This window comes from Chiroxiphia lanceolata, chromosome Z (assembly GCF_009829145.1).
Source record: "Chiroxiphia lanceolata isolate bChiLan1 chromosome Z, bChiLan1.pri, whole genome shotgun sequence".
In the NCBI taxonomy this organism is placed as follows: domain Eukaryota; kingdom Metazoa; phylum Chordata; class Aves; order Passeriformes; family Pipridae; genus Chiroxiphia; species Chiroxiphia lanceolata.
The window spans coordinates 62,336,053-62,360,852 of NC_045671.1; the positions used below are offsets into that span (position 1 = coordinate 62,336,053).

General features: G+C 42.0%; 1 protein-coding gene across 5 annotated transcripts in view; it reads right to left on the reverse strand.

Annotated features, from left to right (window-relative positions):
- Positions 1 to 251: 251 nt before the first annotated feature.
- LPAR1 (lysophosphatidic acid receptor 1) overlaps positions 252 to 24,800 on the reverse strand; it is a 70,965-nt gene continuing 46,416 nt past the window's right edge. For all 5 annotated transcript variants that reach the window (XM_032675424.1, XM_032675428.1, XM_032675426.1 and 2 more), the window contains one exon: positions 252 to 3,455. In XM_032675424.1, the coding sequence (XP_032531315.1) occupies positions 3,154 to 3,455 (302 nt within the window). In that variant the 3' untranslated portion in view covers positions 252 to 3,153. The remainder of the gene's footprint in view (positions 3,456 to 24,800) is intronic.

The following is a 24,800-nucleotide window of genomic DNA, read 5'->3' on the forward strand; positions in this document are numbered from 1 at the left end:
ATTTTAATGACTGTGGGAGGATCGTTGGTATTTTAAGAAGTCTTCTAAAACCTTTTGAAGAATTTGAGATAAGTAAAAATATGAGTTTTCCTAAGTACTTTGTACCATGTTTTCACATAGCAGAAGTGAGTTCTATAACTGCACAATGAAGCTGCAAAGTCTGAACAGAGAAGTAAAACTTAGAAAAATTCTGGGACAAAAACAAATGGCATGGGAAACATTCTAAAGAAGACAGCAAATGAATCCTTCTATTGCAGCTCTGGTTTTTATTCTCTTTGCTCACTGCAGCTTTAAGTTCACTAGCTTGCAAAGAACCACTCAATTCATAGATCAGATTTCCCAAGGATATGTAGACAACATGTCAACAACACAAAGCACTAACCATATTTTTAAACAGCAGCCAAATGCTCAGTGAGTTCCTCTAGTGCAGTTGTACAATGTTTGCCTCCTGTAGCCTTTGATCTAAAGCATTGCACTTCACTGTTTAGAAGAAAACCACCTGCTGCCAGAAGTGCTCCTGGATTAATACACCTGACAACTGAAATTTAGCTGCTGCTAAGGGTTCAAAGGGTCCAGCTTCTTGAATTGTTCAGTGCCTCCTTGGAGAGGGGCTGATCAATGTACATGGACAGCAACTGCTGTTGCCATGACAATGACAACCGAAAAGCCTCCTTGGGCATTCATCCTCACAAGGGGCCTCTGCACCCACCCACACGTCTTGAACGATTGCACCCCTGGTTTGAAATTATTCACCCATGGCTTCTCAAAACTCACTACACTTTGAGCCGGTAAACTAGGGTGAATGATTTGCTGCTATTTTGTAACACCATTCTCCTCAGGACACTTGGAAAGAGCAACAACGCCCACCAAAAAAACCCCCACCCTAAAATAAAGTGTCTATGATCTATTTTTTTGTGGGGATGTTAGAGACAGGAAAAAGTGCTCTCACTGGATCCAGGGAAGCAAGGAAGTCCAAGCACTCTTGAGAAAAAGAAATTGTTTTTCAGTCAGATGTCCCCTGTCTTTGGAGGCAGTCTTACCCTCTTCTTTCTTCTGCTTACCTGCACTAGTTCAACCATCAAGCAGGCACTAAGAAAAAATGATGAATGGATTAGCAAGCAGATGCTTTTTAAAGAAGGAATTCATACGGACTGTTCTTCACTCTCTCAGTATGGTTATGTGAATAAAACCAAATCAACCTGTACATTCACTTGCTCTCAAATACAGTCAGAAAAATAAGAGCTGTTTTGCCAAAAGCAGGTGTTTATATTCAAAACCTTAGTCAACTGGCAGATAATGTTATGTTTATCCTCTCTGCCTACTCCACCTTGCACAGTGTCCACACAAAATTAGCTTGACAGTTCAGGTGAATTTCAGTTTTACTGAAAGGAGCGTCAAAACTCACACTTAATTCAGTGGAGGCAAGTTTTGCTCGCTTGTTTCTCTTCCCTCTCTCAGCAAGAAACTGCCTGTTCCAAGCAATTTTACTTGTCCTCAAAGCAAGAGATGCTAAAAAGACTGGATTTTGCTGGGCTGACCCTCTCCCCTTCATTTCTTCCCTGCCCAAATGGGAGAACATTGTTCCCTAAGTTACATTTCAATAGGGTACACTGAAGGATATACATTTCTGATTTTATGGTTTTTTTGGGAGTGTTTATTTTTTTGTTTGGGTTTTGGGTTTTTTTTGGTATAGAGGCAAACGATGATGAGAAAAATGGCCCCAGGAATTTACTCTTGATATATTTTACATTGTTAGAAGATCATACAGTTTCACAGAGAAAGGTCCCAAGTTTTTTATCAGCAAGATCCCATCTTTGCTTACACTTAGCCCTGTAAAGGAGTTTTTTTTAATGTCAGTGATTCTTGGCAACCGATATTCACATGAGTGGCATTTCTCTTCAAAACAGTCTGGTATAAAAAAGTCCACCTGTTAGCTTAGCTATTTATAACAATGTGCATGTGTGCCTATTATCTGTAGCATGGTCCAGTTATTTGCAATAGATGAATATGTTGTAAAGCCTTGACTTCACAAAATAAAATTGTACCTTGGTTCTTAGTAGCTCACTGCTTTTGAAGTGAAGGGTATAATAATTTAAAAGATACCCTACAAATATTTCTCAGTGCAAAAATGCAAAAGTTGTTTTGTTTTCAATTACAAGAAAAGTTCCATAAAAACTTACACTTTTTTTCATATTAAAAATGCTTAAGTTTTTTGCCATGAACAAGAAAAACATTCCAATGCCATAAATAAATTTTTTTTAATTTACCAACCTGATTGTAGCCCTTTAAGAGCCCTAGGGATGTGTTCTACCTTAAGAACTTGTCCATAAAAAACTTGGTACCCCTCACATGTTACACATTTCATACTGCACTTCAAAGAAGAACCTTATATACATTGTGACTAAAGTACTGTTTATTTCATAATCTAAACAAACATTGGAATACAGTCTATGCTTTTCTACTTTCCTGCAGACTTTACAAAGAGCTTTTTTTTTTTCATAATTAAAAAATCTGCATACACACAGAACATGCATTCTCTAACGTCAGTAATGAAGGAAGGTAAGAAGAGTCAGTTTCCATCATCTTCCTGTTGCCTGTGTTAGAAAAAAATACTTTTGTTTTTACTGTAGTTATGGCAGTGTGGCTAAGGATACAAAGACTAGAGCACAGTTTTACTCCCTGCACAGAAAACATTCATCACAAGCATGCTGATGGTGATACATATTACACGTCTATTAAATGATAGGCATACTTTTATCCCCTTTACTCCCTTTTTAAAAATACTAAGTGGCTACGTGTAAATGCAGTGAAGCAGTTATAAGCTTAATTAATCAGAGTTGACTCAGACTGGCACCAAGATGCAGCTAAGTCCAACAAAGTCTCAGCGAAGCTTTCCATGGGCTATCAATGACCTCCACCTCAAGGCATCTACCTTCTACTTTTTTAAAGTAGAAATCAAAGGCCTTGCATGCTGGCCAGTCCTGTGGACGGGGTGGTCTGCACTGGTGTGCCAGGCTCCCTGGAAAAGAGGCACTTGTAGTCCATTAGTGTTTAAGAAAACATTGTGAGTGAGTTACCTTCCCCGGGCCCATGCACCCACCCCGCTCTGTGGCGTAGCCTGCTGCTCAGTCGGTCATGTGGCTGGTTGTGGTTTTACACCACAGAGTGGTCATTGCTGTGGACACCAGCCAAGATAGTGTGGTTGAGCGAGGATGCCGACCGATCTGAGCCTTCGGTGGGGCCATTGGCGCTCTCACTGCGCTGGCAGCAGAGGATCTGCTTGAAGGTTGCGCTCATTTCCTTGTCCCGGTAGGAGTAGATGATGGGGTTCATGGCAGAGTTGAACTCCGCCAGGAGCAGGAAGAATTTTTCATAGGCCAGGACGTTGCACTGGGGACAGCAAACATCAAGGAGCAGCAAGACTAATCCTGGGGTCCAGCAGATTATGAAAGCACCTAGGAAGAGAAAGAGTGGACAAAACACAACAAACTCCACAAATATACTAATGCACCATTACTCATCAAAATACCACAAGAAGCACCCAGCTGGAAGTGGCAATGGTTAATTTTCTCTTTCAAGAGCATTGTTCCCACACTCTTTCTTCACTGACCTGATGAGCAGGATGCCTTTCAAAGATCTGTAAATGGTTATGGGAACACATCAAAAGAGCAAGGCAAACCCCCATGCCCCATCCCTGCCCTCCTCACCATCTGAAACTCTTCCTGGCAAATACATTTGCATTTAAATTTGATAACGAGGAACATTTCTTCCCTTCAGCTAGAGACCTCTGACTAATCAATCTCTTGATCAGCAGAAACAATGCTGCAATTTACTTCTCAAACTAATAACAACAAAGAAAACCTTTCTGTAAGTGCTGTGACTGAAGCATCATTAATAGAAAAAGAGTGCAGGCAGCAATTCTCAAGAAAAAGAAAGCCTGGGTCTTGTTAATCCATTTCAGCCTCATTATGTAATGGAAAGTCCTAAACACACACCCTTCTTGCACTGAAATGTAGTCCTTCAACAGATCTTTTCTTAGGGCTCTATTCAATCGAAATTCAGAGGCTCCTCAGGCTTCAATAGTGTCAAAGCCAAAGAGCCTTACCCCTCCTCCTTTCTCTGTTTTGCAAAGCTGAGGAGAACAAAGCCCAGAATAAAATTCAGAGTTCAATGCAGAAATGAAATCTAATGCCTGGTACTTTATTGGGAACACTGAATTAAAGGAAGGTGCTCACTCCTTCCAAGGTTAGAGGAGTTTTATGTATAAGCACTGCTGGGGAAGTCCTTACACACTAATCATGCCAGAACAAAGATGGGGCTCCTGAGATTTTCCTGGCTGAGATGGAAAATGGAAACCAGTCTTACCACCAGAGAGCAGGATCAGTGCAGGCAGCAGCAATAAGGGCTTCCCTGCACTACCCACTGGGCACTGTTTTCAAACTGGTTCTCCAGTCATTTTGGTATTTATTTGTTAACATACTGCTCCTGTTTTTAATTCAGTGATGTTCTCTGCAGGTCTAGCAGCTAACTCAAGTCAGTTCCCACAGCATACAGACTTTTTGCCATGCCTGTCAAGAAGGTGCCAGCTATTTCCAGTTAAGGCAGTGATGACTGTAAGCTACGCAGACACCTTTACGTTTGGATAACAAAGGTACATAGATCAAATAGAAGAATGTTTTCTGAAGGGCTTTGCAAACATGAAGGGTGTGCCAGGTGACAGACATTGGCTTTTCCATACCAAAAAGCATTCCTAAACTGAGCTTTCTTGCAGCTATTGGTGCCATAGTGCCACTCTATGCCTATCGCTTTGCTGACCAACAAAGCATGCCAAGGAAAAGAAGCTGGGAGGTGAACTACCAGCTTCCAGTGCAAAGCACTGAATCCTTTGATCAAGTGACTTTGTTAGGGTCTAGCAGCAATTTTACAGCATGGGGAGGATGAAACTCTCCCATGCCGAGGTGTCATTAAACACATGAATCCACTTCATAGCTTTTTTCAGCAGCTCTTTTAGATTCCAGCAGTCCTGGAAAAGAGTACCCAAAACCCATGCAAAGGACTACAGTCTTTTGTCCCTTCTTTGTACCTGTTCCCATAAGACTAGAAAACTGCATCTCCTTATTTGCAGGATTGTCCATGTTGATAATGAGCTCACTCTCTGCATGGAGAAGCTCTGCTGAGCTGGTTTCTGCAGAAACCAAGCCAATCATTCAAATTCAACTACTCACTGCTGAAACTGTACATGCTGTATTTGGCCTCCTAGCTAGTGAGGCAGTGGTGGACTTTGTTCTAGCTTGAGCATGTATTTTCTTCATTATAGGCTGCCTTGGGAAAACAACATCAGAGACGGGAACACTGCAAGTCATGCGATCTACATTCAAGAAAAAAAGACAATGACAGCATCCTCACCAGGCCTGCAGCAGAAAAGTCCAATGTGGGAACAATGGAGCTGACAGGAAAGCTCTCCTAGCGTTGTTCAAAGTTGCAATTGAAAGCTTCCAATTTTCCAACTTCTTTTTTTTTTTAAAATCTGTTGTTGAGAAACAACAGAACATTCTGTTGACATAATTTCTGATGTATTAAAAACAGCAACAAGAAGCTGTATGGTTGAGGCAGGTAGGAATTTGCTCCTGAGAAAGCACCAAAGTTATCGAGAAAAGTCCACATGCAACCCACTGCACTGAACACTGGTCTCAAGTGGAGTTTCTGAGCCTCTCTGGGGTCCTTGGTATCTCAGATAGGTCTGATAACCTATGTGCTGAGGCTTGATCGGCTGCACTCAAGAAAAAGCGGACTGTAGTTGAGCAAGCAACTAAATGTGCAGCTCATGCTACACTGAAAAATGATAAAAACAATGGGTTGCCTTCCCAGCCAGCTCTGGAAGGAAGTCACTGTTGTGCAAGTTGTCATCCTGCTGCTCATGCCTGGCCTGGAGCTGGGTCAAGAAGGTCATGCTGTCCAGCTCCAGACCTGCTTGGATAATGTGGGCTTTTCCACTGCCCTGGCCCCCAGCCTCAGACCAGGCTGACTTTCCAACTGCTTTCCTCCATGAGACAGCAGCAGATGGTAGGGGAGCACAGAATACCTAGGACCACAGCTTTGTGCAAGCAAGCCTTCCTTCAAGCTTCTGAACAGACTGCTCACTTGTTACTGGGAAGTAAAAGCCATTGAAGCCAGCCCTGTTCAGTCTAGTGAGTTTTTTATTACTTTAGCCCCTGGGATTTTCCTAGCAAAACTTCCCATCATGATAATGGCTCCAGTAGTTTATAAAGTGCTTGCAAATGGTGACACAAAAAATGCCTCAGGTTTGCTCACTTATTATTTAACTGTTAATACCCTAGAAAATACTGGAAGGTGTCAGTCATGATAAGGGCATGTTTGAGTCAGGTACAGTGCAAGGAACACAATAATGCTACAGTCCTATTACTTCAGATTTAGGAAAGTTCATCTGTTAACCATGGAAGGAAAACAAAGCTTGAAATTTTTTTTTGTTTTTACTTCTTACTTTAAATATTTGTCAAAGTAAGCTAAAACTGAGGTTAAATTCTTCTCCTCCCAAAAAATGTGTTGTGCATTGATTTCACCAAGAATGAAGATCTAAAAATACCACATCTAATAAAACAGTGATATCCAAAAGCTTCCTGCTACCATACTCTGGAAAGCCTTAAGCGTACACCAAAATCTTGATGTGTTTTTCTGCTCAGGAACAGAAGTGAGAGCAGCCCAAAGAACAGCGTTAGTAATTTTCATGCGCATCTTAACTTTTTACAAACTCGGTTGAACCCAAGTTACAATTACACACAAAGTAGATCTGTTGCAGTCAGTGAATTGAATCTTTGTGGATATGCCACTGTCGTACCATGGCACTAGGAGAGCTCAACATGCATGAATAAAAATGCAGATTGTATGTCCTTGGGTGGCTGAAAAACACTGTTGCCTGGAGATGGGATGCCATCTCCAACTCCAGCAGTCCTTAGGAGGCACTGGCACTGCATGAAGCTGAAGAAGCTGCTCACTTGCAGCTGCATCCTATGGTGCATGACCAAGGTCTGTCCTGAGGGTCTGGCCACAGAGGGCTGGGTGAGGAAGAAATGCCCATCAGTCTGAGAGTGAATGGCTAGCCATTAGGCAGGAAAGCTTGAGGGAACCAGAGAAATAGCACTTGAAAGATTTAAGGACACAAGATGAAAAGGGTCCCTTTAGGCTGAGAACCATGTTTTACAGCAGGAAATATGAGTTACAACAAAGCAGTTATCACACTAATATAATTTTCTGCTGCTGCATTATATTTCTCACTCAGGACTGAAACTCCAACTCCTTGTGCATTATCTGTCTAGCAGAGCTGTGGCAGAAGAACACTGGGGGCTTTTCAGTGACCATGATATGACTACAACACATCTGCCTTGAACCCACAACTGGTGCACCAGTGCAGATTGTCTTTCCATGGTAGCTGGATGCTTAGAAACCCCTGGGTAAGAGTGACATGGCCTGACAGCAAGATTTGATTGCAAGGGAGTAAAAACTGTTGTAGGCAGTAGGCATATGAAACCAACCATGATAAATCACACAAAAACGAGTAAGTAGAAGAACAAATGAGAAAACAACTCCAAAAAACAGCAGCAGAAAAGAAATAAGCTACACGAGAATAAACACTGATGAAACAGTCACTCATTACTAGGATACCAGACTGGATGGCTACTCACGAAACCTCTTGTGTTAGCAGGCGAAGTGTTTCCTAAGCAGAACATTTTTTCTTTCTTTTTGTTTTTTTTTTTGTCTTTTGCCTTGGACAACCAAAGTCTGTGTTTATTCCGCAAACATTTATTTTCCTCTAACTCAAAACAGCAAAATAAAAGAAGCACTTCTGCTTCTGCCAAGTCACACACTGCTGTCCCTTGGAGGATCTGGAAGGATGCAGCTCTTTGTCAATATACACCTATTCTGAACCACTCTTTTTCTCCTGCTTAACCATATTGTGTCCCTTTCATGAGCCCTGTTCTATCTATCTTGTGTGCTAACCCTGGCATGGGCTCACACTCCCCTTGCAAATTCCTCGGTCTGCATGGAGGTGAAAAATATTGAAAAGGCCTCTTTTACGGAGGGAGAGGAGAGAAGAGAAAAAAAAAAATCTCTCTTGTGTTTGCAGTTTTGTTAAGATTACAGAAACAGGATAAGGCACTATCATATCAAAGACAGGAAAGATCCATTCTGGTTGAAATGCAGGATCATTTATAATCTGCTTCTTTTGCCCACCTGCTCTTGTCCACCTGCTATCCTTTCCAAATCCCCTCCTGCCTTCAGAATGGCACTTGTGCAAGCAGCTGTACCACCACTTCCTCTGGTGCAATGGTGACTGAGAGAGGAAAGGACACTGAGCATCACTGTTATCACTGCTACCAACAGCGAGAAAGGTTTTTCTTTAGGCTGAAAGCAATGCTATGGGGGCATGATTTGTTTTATTTAACAAATCCATAGCCAAAAAGGGCTACAGAAATGCCTGGCATTTTCCACATCCTGGTGCAATCCTACTCTCATCAGGGAAAGCCATTTGCTATGCTAGCTGAGGAGCAAACTCATCAGCTGCAGCACAACTGCACTCCTTCATACCCTAGCCATCTGCAAGCTGTATCAATGACCCTCCTTATCACACTGAGCATTATCCTGTGCATAGTACGAATAGAGAGAAGTAGTGCAGGCAATAGACGCAGTAGTGCTTATTTACAACAATGTATTGTTTTCCCTTGACACAAATATTAGAGCATGAAATCTAAAATGAATGCTGAATTATTATATATGCAAACGATCATGAAGCTCATCTATCATGCTGTAAACATACAGACGTAGGAGTAGCTTTTTTTAATTCTGGTCTGACATAATTTTCCCCAACTTTGCCACAACATTAGTACAATATAGCTGATGGTTCTTGGTGGATGAAAACACAGATGTTGCTGGGTTTTACAGTTTCTGCTGGAAATAATTAACATTGGTGTAATGTTTTCTTCCACCCATGGAATTTTCATGTGAGTAAGTAAAATGTGACTACCACAATATGGACCAGATTAATAAATGTAAAATAATCATATGCTAAACTTGGCAAATTCTGCAGAATTTCATATATGAAAGGCTTATCTCTCCATCCACAGATGGTAAAACACTTGAGGAGGATGACAGTGACAGAAAGTCCTTGGAAAATACCCCAGGTGGGAGAGAGCAGCCTACAGGGTAGCAGTAAGAGTGGCCTAGTTGAAAATGGTCATATCAAAACAGCCTCATTTATTGAAGGTGTCTTTATTCAAGGAAACTGTATGAATTCCGAATGAGTGAGAGATTCATATCACACTCCTTCTGCAGTTTTTAACTGAGTGCAAAACACTACCTTCTCTGACATATGTCTGGGAGACTTTAACACTATGGGCATCTTTGGGTTTCAAACCAAAAATTTCTCTGGCGGGACTGTGTGTGAAAGAAAGAGGGGATATCTCAGCAGTGTAAAACAGGAAATAGGAAACAAAAAAAGGTAAATAAAATCTACATTCTTATTCATGAAACACCATCTCACATGTACTTCTCTAAGATGATTTGAAGCAGGAGGTCATGAGTACATAAGGGAAAATACACAACTAGGAGGCACACGGGAGGAGCTGGGTGATATGAGCCACCAGCTTGTCTTTAATAACACTGTATGTGCCCCATCTTTGGGGATCCCTGTTCTAGTCTCCCATGAGTTGAGCAGCTCTGAATGTGCAGCTTATGGATAAAATCGCAACCTCAGCTTTACCAAGTATCTGAACTCCACATGAAAAGGTTTGCCAGATTTTTGAGTCTCCTGCACCCAGGGTTTGTAAAGGGATTTTAAAAGAAACTGTTTCTGCTAGTATTGCATCCAATCCCTGATTTCCTACCTTCTGCACAGCTAAATGCACGTGTACCCTCCAACCTCTTCCTGAATCCTGTTCTGAAAATCTGAGCCGTCGTGTTTGGTCAGACTTTGCACAAAATAATGGCTGGATCATGTAGGAACAGAGAAATCATGTCTTGCTAAAAAACATATTTCCTCTTCACAGCAGGAACACAGAACGTGTCTGCTTCAAACATCTGTCTTCACCTGGCGGCACAGAATTTATTTGGTGTTTTAGGCATGGCTATCTTTGTCAACAAATCACCCCCTCTCTGAGGAACCTGTCTGGTTCCATCTTGAAGCATTTATCTGGTTTAAAACACGTAAATGACTGAACATGAAAGCAGCCTTGGGGGTCTGCCTGTGCTCTGGCTGGACTGGGAGGAGCAGCAAGCCTTGACCACAAAGAGTGATGCCCAGTGTATGCTAGCATCACCTCATTCTGGGCCTTAATATTTAGTATTTCACTTGTGTCTGTTCATCACTCCAATCCACACCACCTTTATTATCTTCAGAAAAAATAAAATAAAATAAAAAACTCTTCCTAAATGGACATACAGTCTCGACCACAATTGATACTTCTGCCAGCACATAGACCAAGCTATAGTTCTGACCTCTGCCCTACCTGTTCTTTTCCAATGCTCACATCACCACATTGCTCCTGACAGTTTATCATTTAAATACTCACAAATTCTTTGGTGAAATCTGTAGGTTTCTTTTAAACTAGACACACTTTGGCATCTACACCTGCTACACATACTACACATAGGGCCAATTGGAGAAACACCTGAGGCCATCGTGGTCTTTCACAGGGTGCTGACAACAACCATTAGCCAACAACTTGACTGGCACCACTTGTTGTATGACTACCATATCTGAGCATAGAGACTGTCAGACAGAAAACACTGTGGTCAGCGGGACTGCATCTGCAGCCATCATGCCTTCCCTAATCTCAGGGAGACCAATCTTTTGTCTTCTCTTTCTGCTTCAGTTTGTAAGTCCAGACCAGAGGTGATGAAGAGCAGGTTTTCCTCAGCAGGACTTGTAAATAGCCACTGGGGGTGTCTTTGGTGAGCTCACTTGCAGCAGCACTTTGTACTTGTTGCCCTGAGTGTTTGCTGTCATGTGCTGGAGGCAGGGTATGCTGACGCTTGGCCTCTGACTTTCCTTCTGGAGGTCCTATCTGCTGTGTGTCTTCCTAGCTGGATGCTAAGTGTCCTGTCTCTGGAGCTTGGCACCAGCTGTGGATGTTTCCAATAGCACATGGGTCTCCAAGGACTTGCATATCCCCGTAGTATTTGAGACTTCTGAAGTTTGAAGCAGCAAATAGACAGAAAAGCCTGGGCAGGACTGAAAACAAAACAAGACAAACTGGAGAGAAAATGAGACTGGATAGTAGCAAGCTGCCAGAACTGACTGCTTACTTCATGGGTGCTCATCAAACACTAGGTTAGGTTAACAATCTCTTATGTCATTCCTTGCCTGATGCTCACAGTCCTGCAAAATGAGTTTACTGGTCTCCGGCCAGCTGATCCAGCTGCCCCCATGTATTGCATGGCTGACATCTCTGAAGGAGAACTCAAGTGCTAATGCAAATGGAGGAGACCAGGACTGTTTTTCAACTGACACCTGCAAATCAAAGGAGTTTGAATAGTCCTTGGTTTCACAAATACACTTGTAATGGTTTTAAAGAACACCCTGCAAAGACAGCGTGTGCAAAACACTTTCCAAAAGTAAAAGCAAAAGCTTGAGCCCATGGCAATTTATCTGCATTCATCTGAATCCCTCAAATCAAGGAAAATGGAACTTGTCACTGACCTAGTGGACTGCAGCAGAGGGACGGTGCACCACCCCCCTGTAAAGAGAGGAACTAAGCCTTTTATCTATAAAAAGCACTTTAGACAAAACCAGGAAATCATTAAACGCCAATGGTCAGGATTCCAACTGATTCCTAAGTTCATAAAGATATGTGAAGCTAATTTCTGAATAAAGGCTTGGCTGTTGCCAGAGAAATCTGAGTATTTATCTCCATGTAAAGACAGTGACCCCTGTTGAGTTTCTCTGTTGCCGAAAAACCTGACACACAGAGGAAATTTTGGTGTCTTTTTCAACTTTTGAGTGTTCTAGACAGGCCCTTATGTTCTATTTTGAACACAAGTGCTTCTATAGTCCCAAATCAGTGCTGGAAGCTTGGCTGGAAAAAGAACACATCATAATAGTAATAGTAGGGTCTGGTGACACAGGACAAAGAAAAGCCGGCAAGAGACACCTGGGGAAGACTAGAAACAAGAATCATAGAATTACAGAAAGACTTGGATTGAAAGGGACTTTAAACATCATCTAGTCCTAAACCCTCTGCCATGGGCAGGGATGCCAGAGATCAGGTTGCTCAGGGTCCTGGCCTTGAACACTTTCAAGGATGAGGCAGCCACAAATTTTCTGAGCAACCTGTGCCAGTGCCTCGCCACTGTCACAGTAAAGATTTTCTTCCTAATATCTAATCTAAATCTACTCTGTTTCCATTTAAAGCCATTCCTATCACTCCATGCCCTTGTAAAAAGTCCTTCTCCAGCATTCTTGTAGGCCCCCCTCAGGTGCTATAAGTTCTGCCCAGAGCCTTCTCCAGGCTGAATAATCCCAATGCTCTCAGCCGCTGCTTCAGCCTTCTGATCATCTTTTTTCTCCGGATCTGCTCCAACAAGTCCAAAAAACTACCTTCAGTCCATACCTGGCAACCAGTCTTCATCCCCTAGTCCAAACTCAGCCAGGAGAGTCTTTAGGGGCACTCATTGCTCATGGTCATGACTTGGGACTTCAGGGGGGGGACAGACCCATCCCCGAACAGCCAGAGGACCCTCTCTTGAGGGATCTGGGCAAGGCTTTCAGGTCCTAGAGGTGAGGCAGCTGGAGGTGACCAAGTCTGGTGGCAATGTGAACATGCCTATGCAAAGGTGAAGGTTCACTGCAAGAGGTCATATGAGGCAGGAGCAGGACAGCTGGCACCCCACAAGCAAGGGGCACCAACTGGACTCTATTCTGCCTGCTTCTGCAAGGTATGTTTACTGTGCTTGGGACTTTGGTGTCTTGCTGCTTCTCTAGTAGCTGCAGTTTCCAATCACAGAAAAATTATTCACAGCCATGTTCTGCCCACTTTTCCAACAGAAATCCGTATACCTCCCGCGGCACTCTGGTACTTTCCCAGGCATGGTCACAATGCTATGTTCAAACAATACAGTTTGTTTAGCAGATTTCAAACAACTTTGGTACACAAGATTGTTTAATTGTGTTTTCTTTGTTGTTAAGGACATTAAGTGTTACTGGTATTATGTTTGGATAAGCTCCAGTTGCAACACAAGATTCCAAATGAAGCATGGGTGGATGCAACTTAATATGTAAAGGATTGCTTTGATTCTTACATAAATGGAAATTAATAATATTAGAAGAAAAATATTAGTCTCTATCTGTTTCCTTAATAGGAATAAAATTTGTTTCTCCCATGCTAATACCAGACTTCAAGTAGGAGAAAGTGTTACCAAAAGGTAGAGATACTGAAAATGACTGCATTATATACCAGCTGTCTCAACTGCAGGACAGTTGTGTGTGCTTTTATCTTTACATAGCCATACTGACATTTATCTGATTATAGCTACCTGGTGAAGCTGTAGTACACAACCCTTGATGGAACTACATCAAGACCAGTTACACAAAATGGTTTTAAGGAGCAGAATCCACCATGATAGCTGTGCCTTTCTGGGAAAAGGAAGAGCACAAGCTCTAGAGTGAAGCAGACAACGGGGGAAAAGCCCTCATGGATAAGATGTCACTATAGGATAAATCTTCTTGGAAAAATCTACCTGTCTTAGACATGTTAGGACAGCCTTTTCCCCTAAAAGACTTTCTACTCTCATCTGAATGTTAACCAATGAAACTGCTGTCTTAGGCCAAAAGCAGCCTTGGACAGACTGTACATGAACAACAGCACTGTACTAAGTTGCCTGTACACCTCACCACTCAAGCAGTGTCAAGGTCATATGGACATTACTCAGGCTACCAGACTACCAGTGAAGCATCTACAAACAGCAATGACAGAACCAAGGGATAGCAGAAAGACATTGCACTTTTCAGGAAAAGCACTGACTGAAGAACTACCCCTATTTTGATTGTGGTAAGTATATCCTTAAAGGTTATCAGAAAGGTAAAATCCAGGTTTTAGTACTTAATTCTATATGTGTTTGTTTAAAGCTATCTGGATGAGGCTGGAAGTGTATTTGGGCAGAAAATATAATTTTTGGTCTATATTTTCACATTCAAGATGAGACATGGTTTAAAGGGATGCAGCTACCTTTTGGCTCTCATAGGTGCCACTGGATTCCCCTGGAACATCTGATTTTCCCTGTCTGGACAAGATGCCCTCATTCTGGAACTTTGATCTTATATGTCAGGGAAAAGGATACTTCATTGTTTTATCAAATTCTATGACGCTAATCTCTGAGAGAGAAGCACTGCAAAAGTGTATAATAGGTACTTTTCTCCCCATCAGAAGAGTGTTTGCTGTCCTGCAGCATATAATTTTACTGTGGTAGCAACAGTATTTCCCATACTTCAAATGGGAAATTCAGTGAACAGGACTGGAACTGTTTCATTGCTGGTGGTAGATAGACAGATTCCAGTGACAGCTTCTCTGTGATTTCCTCTTTTTTTTTACCATTACAGAATCCATATTGGTTTAAAGTTTTCTGGCAAACACAGAAGGTAGCACTAAGAAAATTTAGCCTTTATTTCAACTCATACCGTTAAGAATCACGTTGTCAAATCATGCATTATACTGGGGAAAAAAAGGTGCATCTTCAGCTAGTTCTTTCTCTCACCAGTACACATCTGGGTGGGCCCTGGGAATGCAGTTACATTCTCATCACTACAAATGAGGGAATCCCAGTCTCACCCACTTAGAGGGTTAACCATTAAAACTGTTTCTGGGTTAGACAGTGATGTGTCCTCTCCCTGTGACTAAGCTTTCCCAAAATCACTGCATTTATTGGAGATGTGGGCTTGATTTGGCATACTGAACTGATCCTTGTGTTTCTATTGGCTTACAGGAACAGCCCTCTACCTTTGGCAGTCTCCTCTCCTGTTCTAAATTTAACCCTGCTAAGAAAAGTATGGCACCTAAAAGCATCCAAGTATAGTGCTTGTACTGTGTTAGCACCACTGGATTAAAGATTTCTACATAAATAGCCTCTGAAACCACAAAAAAGAGCACTATCATGCTATTTTGAAGCTTGCTCAGTCTGCGTGTTTCTGAGTATGTGATGCCTTTGACCTCTAGCAGACAGTTCGCTCCAGTGTCCCTATAAAAGACTGTAGATTTTGGCTATGATAACAAGGAACAACAATGATGAAGTAAAAAAAAAGGCACTAAGTCTTCTCTTTCACTTCCTACCGTCTACACATGAAGGAGCAACTGTATAGCAGCAGAATACTGAAATAACTGTCCATGCCAAAATTGGGCTGATTCCCAGACACCTTCATCTCTTTCAGGGGTGTTCATGAGAAGTGCCAGACAAAGGTTATTTAAATCCAGCCCCTATCTACCATGCAAAGAAGGTAGAGGTGTTAACACTGCTGCTTTCTCTGTAGCAGGTCTTGCCTGCAGCTCAGCTTTGTCCTGGGTCCTCTGCTGCTGGGCATGAGTGAGGTGTCTCTGTTCCCACTGAACTCTTGGCCTCCCTAATGAGACTGTCAAAGATGACAGTAACGATTTTCTTCTGTCACCTGTCTTCAGACTAAGGGCTTGTCTCTCACAGTGACACGGAGAAAGCAAGCTGCTGCCAGGGCAGAGCTTGTGGCTGTGCTCATGGAAGAGCTCCCCATGGACCTGCTAGTGAACATGCTGCTTCTGGAGGGCAAGAGCTTGAAAATTCTTCCCTTTTAGCACTCTCCGCTTGCCAGGGACTTCAGTCCTCAAGGGATGAGGGATTTAAGTGCCATCCAATGTAAAATCTTTGCCAGATGAAAATGAAACCATCTAGAAGTTTTCAAAATACACTAAGACACAGATTGAGATGATCTGGTAAAAACGCACATCACCATTATGTAAAGTGGGACAGAACTTTTAAAATAACCATTAATAACAGTTCCATCAGATGTGACAGATCAGCTACATACAGTGCCATCACACCAATGGTGCAATCACACCAATGATTGCCAGAGATACAAGGCACCTGTGAAAGCATTTACTTTACATTTGGAATGCCTGAGACTAAAAGCAGAAAATGACAAAGCGGTGGCATCCAAGAAGCAAGCCTAATTTGTGCTGTGTAGTCTGATGGTCCTTATAGTTACCCAGTCCTGTCTGACTGATCCCACATGCTACGCCCTCCCTCAGCCAAATCTGGGCACACCTGATTGCTTTGCGGGAAGAGGTTCTAGGTGCAGGGCTGGGATGGCTGCTCCAAGAGAGGTGACAGAATACAAGCAAGGAGACAGCCATCAAAGAAACTGTAACTCCACTGACTCTCACAAGCAGTTGTAAAAACAAACAGTTGCAAATGGTACAGCTGCACTGAAAGCCAGCCTCTACAAGGAAAACAAAAGGCTTTTCCATACTCTGCGGAAAACAAGGTCTGGCAATGTTATCAGTCCTCAAAAAAAGTCTTGGTATGTCTAGGTCATCTACTGTATTGCATCTTTTCACTTTAAACAATACAGGGTTGTGACCATGGATGCAGGGTTGTGAAACAGAAAACCAAACAACGTCAGTTGTCCCCCGACGGAAGAGAGTTGCCACCCAAAGGACCACGACTGATACCAAACCACAAAGGCAACTTCCAGTTGCATTACCTTCAGCAGCTGCACGTCTGCAGCTCAGCTATGGGGCTGAGGAGGCAGTAAATTGACCGACTAGCAGAAGGGGTGAAACAGGGCCAAGAGGATCAAAAAACCCAAGCTCCTCAAATTCCTGCTGCCAGCTTTTGTATTGCTCCATGTTAAAAAAGCACACAGAACTGAGCAGACAAGCAGACAGGCTGTGCTCACTAGCAGTGCTCAATAGTACCAGCACACGTCCAGGAGGTAGAACCTGGGGACACCGGAAATATGTTTTATTGCAATGCCAGCTAATCAAAGCACCTACACTGAGTACTCCTCCAACGCACACCCCAAATAGTACCTGTGGGATCATTCTGATTGATTTAATTCAGCATTGCTCAAATATTAAGTTAGATTATTTTGGAACACACAAGCTGATGCATGAATTTGGAAGACTTCTGCATGACTGTGTTTTTTTGGTTTTTTTTTAGCAGATACTTGAGGGCTTGCACCTAAAGCAAACACGAAGCTACATGAGATAATCTGAGACCTTCCAAGAAAAAAGTCTTTCCACTGAGGAATTTTTGGGTTTTAAAAAAAGAGATAAAAAAGCTATTAGTACATTGTAAGAAAATTGCTTGCAAGATCCTTCTACTCAGCAAATTAATTGCTTCTAAGTCCTTCTGATGTTCTAAATGAGATACACAGCTTTTTTTTCCTTCTTCAGAAAAGAATAAAATCTCCCTAATTATTCTGCAATGCACTGAAGGTGCCAATCAGAGGTGACTTTATTTTTTTTTTTTAATGTTTTAACAATGGAAAGAATATTAAGGCAACACTGAGGTAAACTTCAACACAGCACCAGTGCATAGGGGAGATGCACAAAGGAAAAGCCCTGATGCAAACTCATATCAGTCTTTGCTGGACTTCATTTGAAGCTCCTGATGATATTTGTTGGCTTCTCCTCATTTTTATACAGAGCTCAGAGCAGTGGCCATAACAAAGTCAAGCTAGCAAAATTAGGGATGAATGCAGCAAGGCAGAGGGGCCATTTCAGTGCTGTAGGAAAAGCCCATGCCTCCAGCTGCTTGTCTTTAACAGGCAGGCTTTGTAGCCTGGAGAATGATCACAGCTGTGCCTCAAATAATAAGGAGCCAAACCAACCAGCACCGCAAGCTTCAGTTCTGCTGCACTCTTACTAGCTGTTCTGCAAACTGTGAAGGGAGAAGAAGAGCACAGATTTTTCTGTTTCTGGCATCTTCTAGGAGAGGCAAGCATCAAGGGATGTGTCTGCTTACTTGCCCTTCAAAATTAATCAACATTCAGCTTCCTTAGCCATCCAGTGACACCACAAGAATCCTTACTGGCATCAGTGTTCTTGCTCTTGTCCTGCCATCCAAACCCCGATACTGTAACTGTATTCATTAATACTCTATCCACGTGCATGAGAATACAGGGCAGTGAACAGGGAACATCAAGCAGAACTTTCAGACTGTCATACTGTACATTTGGTCATTTCATGGTATTTTCAGCACATATTTTTCTGAAAACAAGCATTAGCAAAATAAGCACTTGTTTATTTTTATCATTGTCTACCCTCTTGTCTTAAACTGTGACTCTTGGGGATGGTCCTATGTAGGGTTAAGAGCTGGACTTGATGATCCTTGTGGGTCCCTTCCAACTCCACATTTCTGTGATTCTGTGATTTCCTCACCCATAGGGAAGCCTATTGGGTAAGACTTGAATACTCAGGTCTCAGCTAAACCAAGTGTTTCTTTGGGAAATTCAGAAAGCTGACTTGTGTCTGTCATCATACTTTTAGCATGGTATACTCATCGCGCAATTTAATGCATTTGTTGTCCTCTGTATTATTGATATTTTAAGTATACACGTGTGCTTCCACAGAGAGTGTATTTATCACAAGTAAGCCAACAAGAACCTGCATCTCTGTTGCTATTTTGCACCTGGCTGTGAGAGCTATTGAACGCCACCAGACTTCTAGCCTCGCCATGAGGACTCACTGGGAGTGACCAGGCTTATAGTGTGTCACATAGTATCGTACTCCTTGTGAGTCTATAATTGTGGTAGTTCTTATTGAAAATGACTGGACTTAAGAGTGCTGCATTGGCTCTGTATTTCTGTTGCTTAGTGTTGAATTGGCTAAGATCCAGAAACTAAGCCCAGCCACCCCCATTCCCTTTGATATCTGAGGACCAACTGGAACACAAGGGGGTTTATTTTCTGTTAAATTTCCTTAGTCTTGACGTGTCAGAAAAATTTGCCTTACTCTTAACATGACAGCATCACTTAGTTGTCATGAACTCTAAGCAAGTCTTGGAGACAGAAGACACTTCCAAAAAGAGGGCAGCTGTGCTCACAACAATGAGAGATCGCCTCGAAAAACCTCACTCCGAGGACAAAAACTGCAATATGCATACTCACCTTTTAATCAAAAAGGATGAAAATATTCTAATACAATTCCTCCACTTAAATGAAAGAACAATTCATAGATGAAGTGAGCTACCAAATCATTAAATATTTCCAGATAATTTTGTTCCTGATATCTCTCATGTTAGTTCATGAAGTGTCCAAACCTATCGCTAGCCTAGAAAATCTTTTCTCACAGCTCTTTAAAATGCTGGCAATGTGTTTGTTGTTTCCAAGCACTTTGTGTTTTATTTTCCTGGGGCATGAAAGATAGAGGTGTTTAAACAAAGAAAATATACTTCCAAGCACGTGGACTTTTCTGGTCTTTTTTTGAAAGTGGTCAGTTTGTGTCACAGAAGTGGAGGAGATGGTTTCAAGATGTGGCAACATCCGTCTCTTATTATCACAGATTTCAGCACACACAGAACTCCACTATGTCACACTACTGCAAAATGGTGCCTGCAAAATTGCATGCCTTTAGCTTTACAGGCAATTCTATCAGGATACTAGTGCCTTTTCTATGCACTGTACTAACACTACTCTTGATTAAAAAAAACCAATTTAACTCTTTATAACACTACCAGAAGCCTTCTGCTTGGGCTGACTTTTTTGTTTGTTGTCCTTTCTGCTTTCTAACATACATTTGAAGAGATGTTCAATGAAATGTCTAATGCTGCATCCATTAGACATTTCGCTCTTCTGCTTGAAAGCATTCACAGCAGAAAGAGGTAGTGAACTTAAACTTCAAATGGAAAGAAGGATATCAAACTTCTCTAGTAAAACCTCTGGCAAATATAATATTTTCTTTGGTAATTTTTGTTATTTTTGGGGAAATCTGCACTCAACAGTCCAATGTACCATGGAGACACCCCACAACTGACACTTTACAAGATTCCCTCTACTGTATGAGTTAAGGGTAACTCTTAATAGTCAGGCTGTGGATGCAGGAGACCACTCTGCAAACTTTGGGGGGAAAAACATATTGTTTCAAAGTGAAGTGCATAAAGTACAAAGCTTATGAATGGATAACAGTCAGAGTTTTATTACATTTTATCACTGTTTTTAAGGTCAAGGCCAGGTTTGAAAATCTGGTTCGTGTCCCTGCTAAGATTTCAACAATATTTGCAGTGAAATCCTTGTGTTTACACAGACAAATGCAGAACTTGTGCTCCTGCCAGCTCTCTCCACTCATTTTAAATGGAGGAGGTGTTAGAAATGTGAGACACTGTTGTATGCACTGTATCCTGGAAAGTTGCTATATCTGTGGCTGAGCATCCCTTCTGATGGTAAACACTCATACAGGAGCAATTTCTTTACAGATCAAGCCTTAACCGGACATTATTTCTGTGCAATCCACTTTTTCAATTACTGATGATCAATTGGGTCTTAAACTTAGGAACTGGAAGTATGAGACAACTACATTAAAATAAAATAATGTTTAAAATTTTGGTGTTGAGTTTCCCAGAACACTGAGGACAAGTTATAGTCTTCATAAAACAATGAAAATTTTGGGGAACTTTGAAAGACATGCAACATTAACCAGAGGATATGTCCGAGCCCTGGTTGATTTCTGTGGGCTCTGGTGGACCCAGAGGAAGCTACCCTAAGCAAGAAACCCAACCCTTAGCCCCCCGAAATCTCAGCAGTAACAGTAAATCAACCTATGCTGGGCAGTGGCCAAGGGCAGCAGGCTCTTTTGCATCTTGGCTCCCCTCTCTCTTGGATCATCACAGGCAGGGAAGCTGGGAAGCAAATGCCTGCCTACCCAGGAGGCAAGGTACCCACTGCTCCTCCTGTTCAGGCACCTCTCTCCTTCAGTCAGAGAGATACATCAATGAGAGGCATTAATGGTGAATAACTGTACTATTTTCTAAACTTTTCAAGGGAAAAAAATTAAAGTTCCATATCTAAAATTAATGGGTGACTCCTACTGATTTTTTTTCAATTCCTAGCATTTCAGTTTTTAAGGAATTCAGAATTTCTTCTAAATGTAATCAACTTGCAGAAGGGCTGCAGGGCATGAAACAGGCAATTTCAGCAAAACAAATGAAGAAAGAAAAGCCTAAAGCACTTCAAAAGCTAGAAAAAAACCCTAAACAATTCAGCAAAAGCAGAGTGAATTAAAAGCACCCTGTTAATTAAACCATGTTGGCTTTTAAAATCAACATCAGTCTCCATAAAAGAAATGTAAGAGGTCAAATCCTCAAAGCATATTTCCAGTAACAGTTTGATTAGATCTACTCTTATGGTTTAAATACATCTATTTTTAACGCACGCTGGAAAAACCCCATGGTATTTCTATGGGTAGGTAAAAATGGAACAGATACTTGTGTCATTTCACAACCTGGTTCCAAAAGCTCAGGAAAAAAAGATTTCTCTTCTTACAGGAGTAAATCTCAATAAACTGGGTACTTATGCCTATGACAATGATTTGCAGGAAGGTGTCTACACTTTATTTTCTGGAAACAGGCCTGGAACTGCTTTGCTCTGCCAGGAGAATCTGGCAGCCCGATCCAGCTCAGAGGCACGCGAGATGGGGCCCCCAGTGCTGCAGGACAGGGCGGTCTCGACTGGATGGCCCCACAATCCTCCCACAGCTCAGGCTCTCACGTCTTATCGTGGTGGTTGGGCTGGCTTTCAGAGGTGCTGATCTTGCCTGCCAGCTGTACCGGGGCAAGGCCATGGAGATAAAGTTATAAATAAAGAAAGAGAGTGGAGAGACAGGAACGGGGCGGGGGGAGAGGGAGGAGAGAGAAGAACCAAAAAGATTTAAATAAAAAGAAAATCTCACAGGAAACAGCATCAATCAGTACTGTGTTCTCTGGAATGTGTTTAAAAGCTCCTATTTCTGGAGTGTATACAGCTTCATCTGCACCTCTCACACTACTTGGTGGGGTAAGCAAGGCCAATGTTGAGTACCTGAAAGCCTTCAGCTCTTTAACACTACCACAGAGCACCACAAGGTGAATGCAGCAGTTAGGTATTTGATGGATGAATAGGCTGAAAGCTGAAATGTTCATCAAAAGAATGCTACATTACTTATTGCAAGTTAAGTACTTCGCTTTGCTTGTTTACTTAAATTGACCTTTCCTCCCTCTAGAGAGAACTAAGCCAATCTTTTCTGCTGGCAAGACAGAAACCCAAACAACTCATTTTGTGCAAAACACTGGCTAAATAGCCAAGGATCAAACGCAGATTACCCTCAGTGAAGGACCATTTTCAATCTCCATGTTCTGTAGAAGCCATATAGCCTACAACTACTATGCATTCCCTTTACTTTTGTGTGTATATGTGTGACGACAATAGGAAGGAAGTCAAGCTACCATGTACTCTGATATTACTCTCTCTCCTTGTTGAAGGAGAGTAAATCCAAAATGCAATTGGAAGGCCAAGTGTATCAAGGCTGAGCATCAGGCAGGAAGCAAGCAGCAAAGAATTATCCCTCGGTATCCTACAGCCATGTCACAACATTACTTCTATCCAGGGTAAGGGCTCTCTAGGAAAGAGGTTTCAAAATGCAAAAATGCATGAGGACATGTAGAACAATGTCAGGGGCCAAGAAGGAGAGGGATGTTATCCAGGTAGCCCTTTTCATCCTGTACCTCCTATCCCTGAGGCACAGAGCTGAGCACCCTCCCTGGTGATGAAATTGGTGCAGGCAGGAGGCCCTACAGAAGTCTATGAAGGAGGGAGCAGAGATAACTGTGGGATTGCCAGCTATCTTGGGGATTTCTACCTTCTCTCTTCACCGGGGGCAGACAGATTTTTCAACACAGATATCATTAATCCCTTAGTGTACCTGAGAAAGGAAAAGGAAGAAAGCCCTAGATCTTCATGACTTCGGAGCTAAATCCTGCAGACCACCCTATATTCTTCCACCAGAACAAATGCAGAGCAAGCAAAAAGCCTACTTGATTCTATTTCGCTACATAACAAGCATGTTTATTGAAATAGTAATAAAAATCCAACTGTGATCTCTTCGAGGAACAATGAATACATTCCAGTGCTATACACCACAAAAGATACTTCCAAAAGATGTGTTGTGGAAATAAATTTTTCTGTCTTCATGGAGCACTCACACAAATTCCAGAAACGAACAGAAATGTCCATTTCTTCCATTTTCACCACGTACACACACAGCTTCAGTGACCATGGATGGTACTGCATCTCTTCTACTCTCACCTCACACGCAGTTGTCTCTTTTTCTCAAATAGTAATTATTGAGTCATCAGCCTCAAAACAAGAACTTTAGTGAGCCCATTTTCTTGGTAAATGATTCTTTGGTTTCCTAAACGTCACTTCGAATGAACTGACACACGGGGGGGGGGTAGGGAGGGGAAATATAAGTTTTTTGTTCCTGTCACTGTCAACCTTAAAGACTTTTTTTTTTGCCTTTCAAGCTTGTGCACCACCCTACCGTCTCCATCCTGCACACTGAGATGGCAAATCCTTTCAGTAACTCAGTGGCATCTCTGTGGCTTCTGGCAGCACAACCCACCATTCAAGTGATTTCTGTCAAGTCAGGTTGAAGACCTTCTTCAAAAAGTATCTTCCTTGGCCCTGAAAGGTGAATCCATGTCAATGCAAACCTCTTTTGTTTTCAATGCTGACACCTGCAACTGAGGTAACTTTAAAGTCTCATTTGTAGCTAGTGCAATTACTAAATGGAGGTTGTGCCTTTAATATGGTATGTGCTTGAGAGGCTAAAACAGAAGAGCAGTTGACCAAGCAAGACTTTTGCTAAACTGAAATTATACAAATCCCCTCCAAAGCCAGCTGACAAACCATATGCTTGAAGTGAAGCAGCAGATAGAAAAATCGGAGGCTTAACTCTGAACTATCTAAATTGCAGATCATGACCTCTCCAACTCCTTCATGGACGGAAAACATAGAAATTTCTTAGTCTCACATGAAGGATGACACTGAAACACCTGAGGATGTCGCAGGATCACAAGACGTTGCATTCACTTCCTGCCTTTAGGTAGAAGAATAGTTTGGGTCTCCTCAGGTGCACTCTACCTCTCCTCCAGGGAGCAGGAAGGACAAACTACTAATAGATGTTTGGAGAGCTCGAAAGCTGGTTGAAATGAGAACTCCAAGAAATACATAGCAGTTGCTTCTGTACAGCAGAAGTAAATGAGGCATTGGGGAGGGAATGGATGACATCAGAAGGAAACCCAGACAAAGCAAAGGTTTTGGACTCAGAAATTAAAGAGCCAAGTACCTCTCTGCTTTCATGTTACTTTGGAAATCATCCATTGGAAATAAAATATGCTACTTTTTATAGGGTAGGGTTTTCATATTCTTTACTCTTTTTTTCTTTTTTTTTTCCATGGTAAAGACAAGGGATCTCCTGGAAGACAAAGTGGCCAGCATGGAACGCCATTTCTCCATTTTTCTATTTGCCTTCAGAGGCTGAACCAGAACTTGGTATGCCCTGCTGACATAACTTTGAACATCAAACACTAGGCAGACAAGCTTTGCATGTCTGCCAGCTCAAGAAAAACAAATTTGCTATCACAAAACTCTGTTTTGATCTGTACGGGCAGGAGTCAGAAATACCCACTCTGTTTCCTACAGCATGGTACAAGCAGATGGGAGTTGTTATGCTTTTCTATTTGCAGAGAAGATGTTTACTAAAAGTAAAGAGGACTTTACTCCTTTGGCTGGT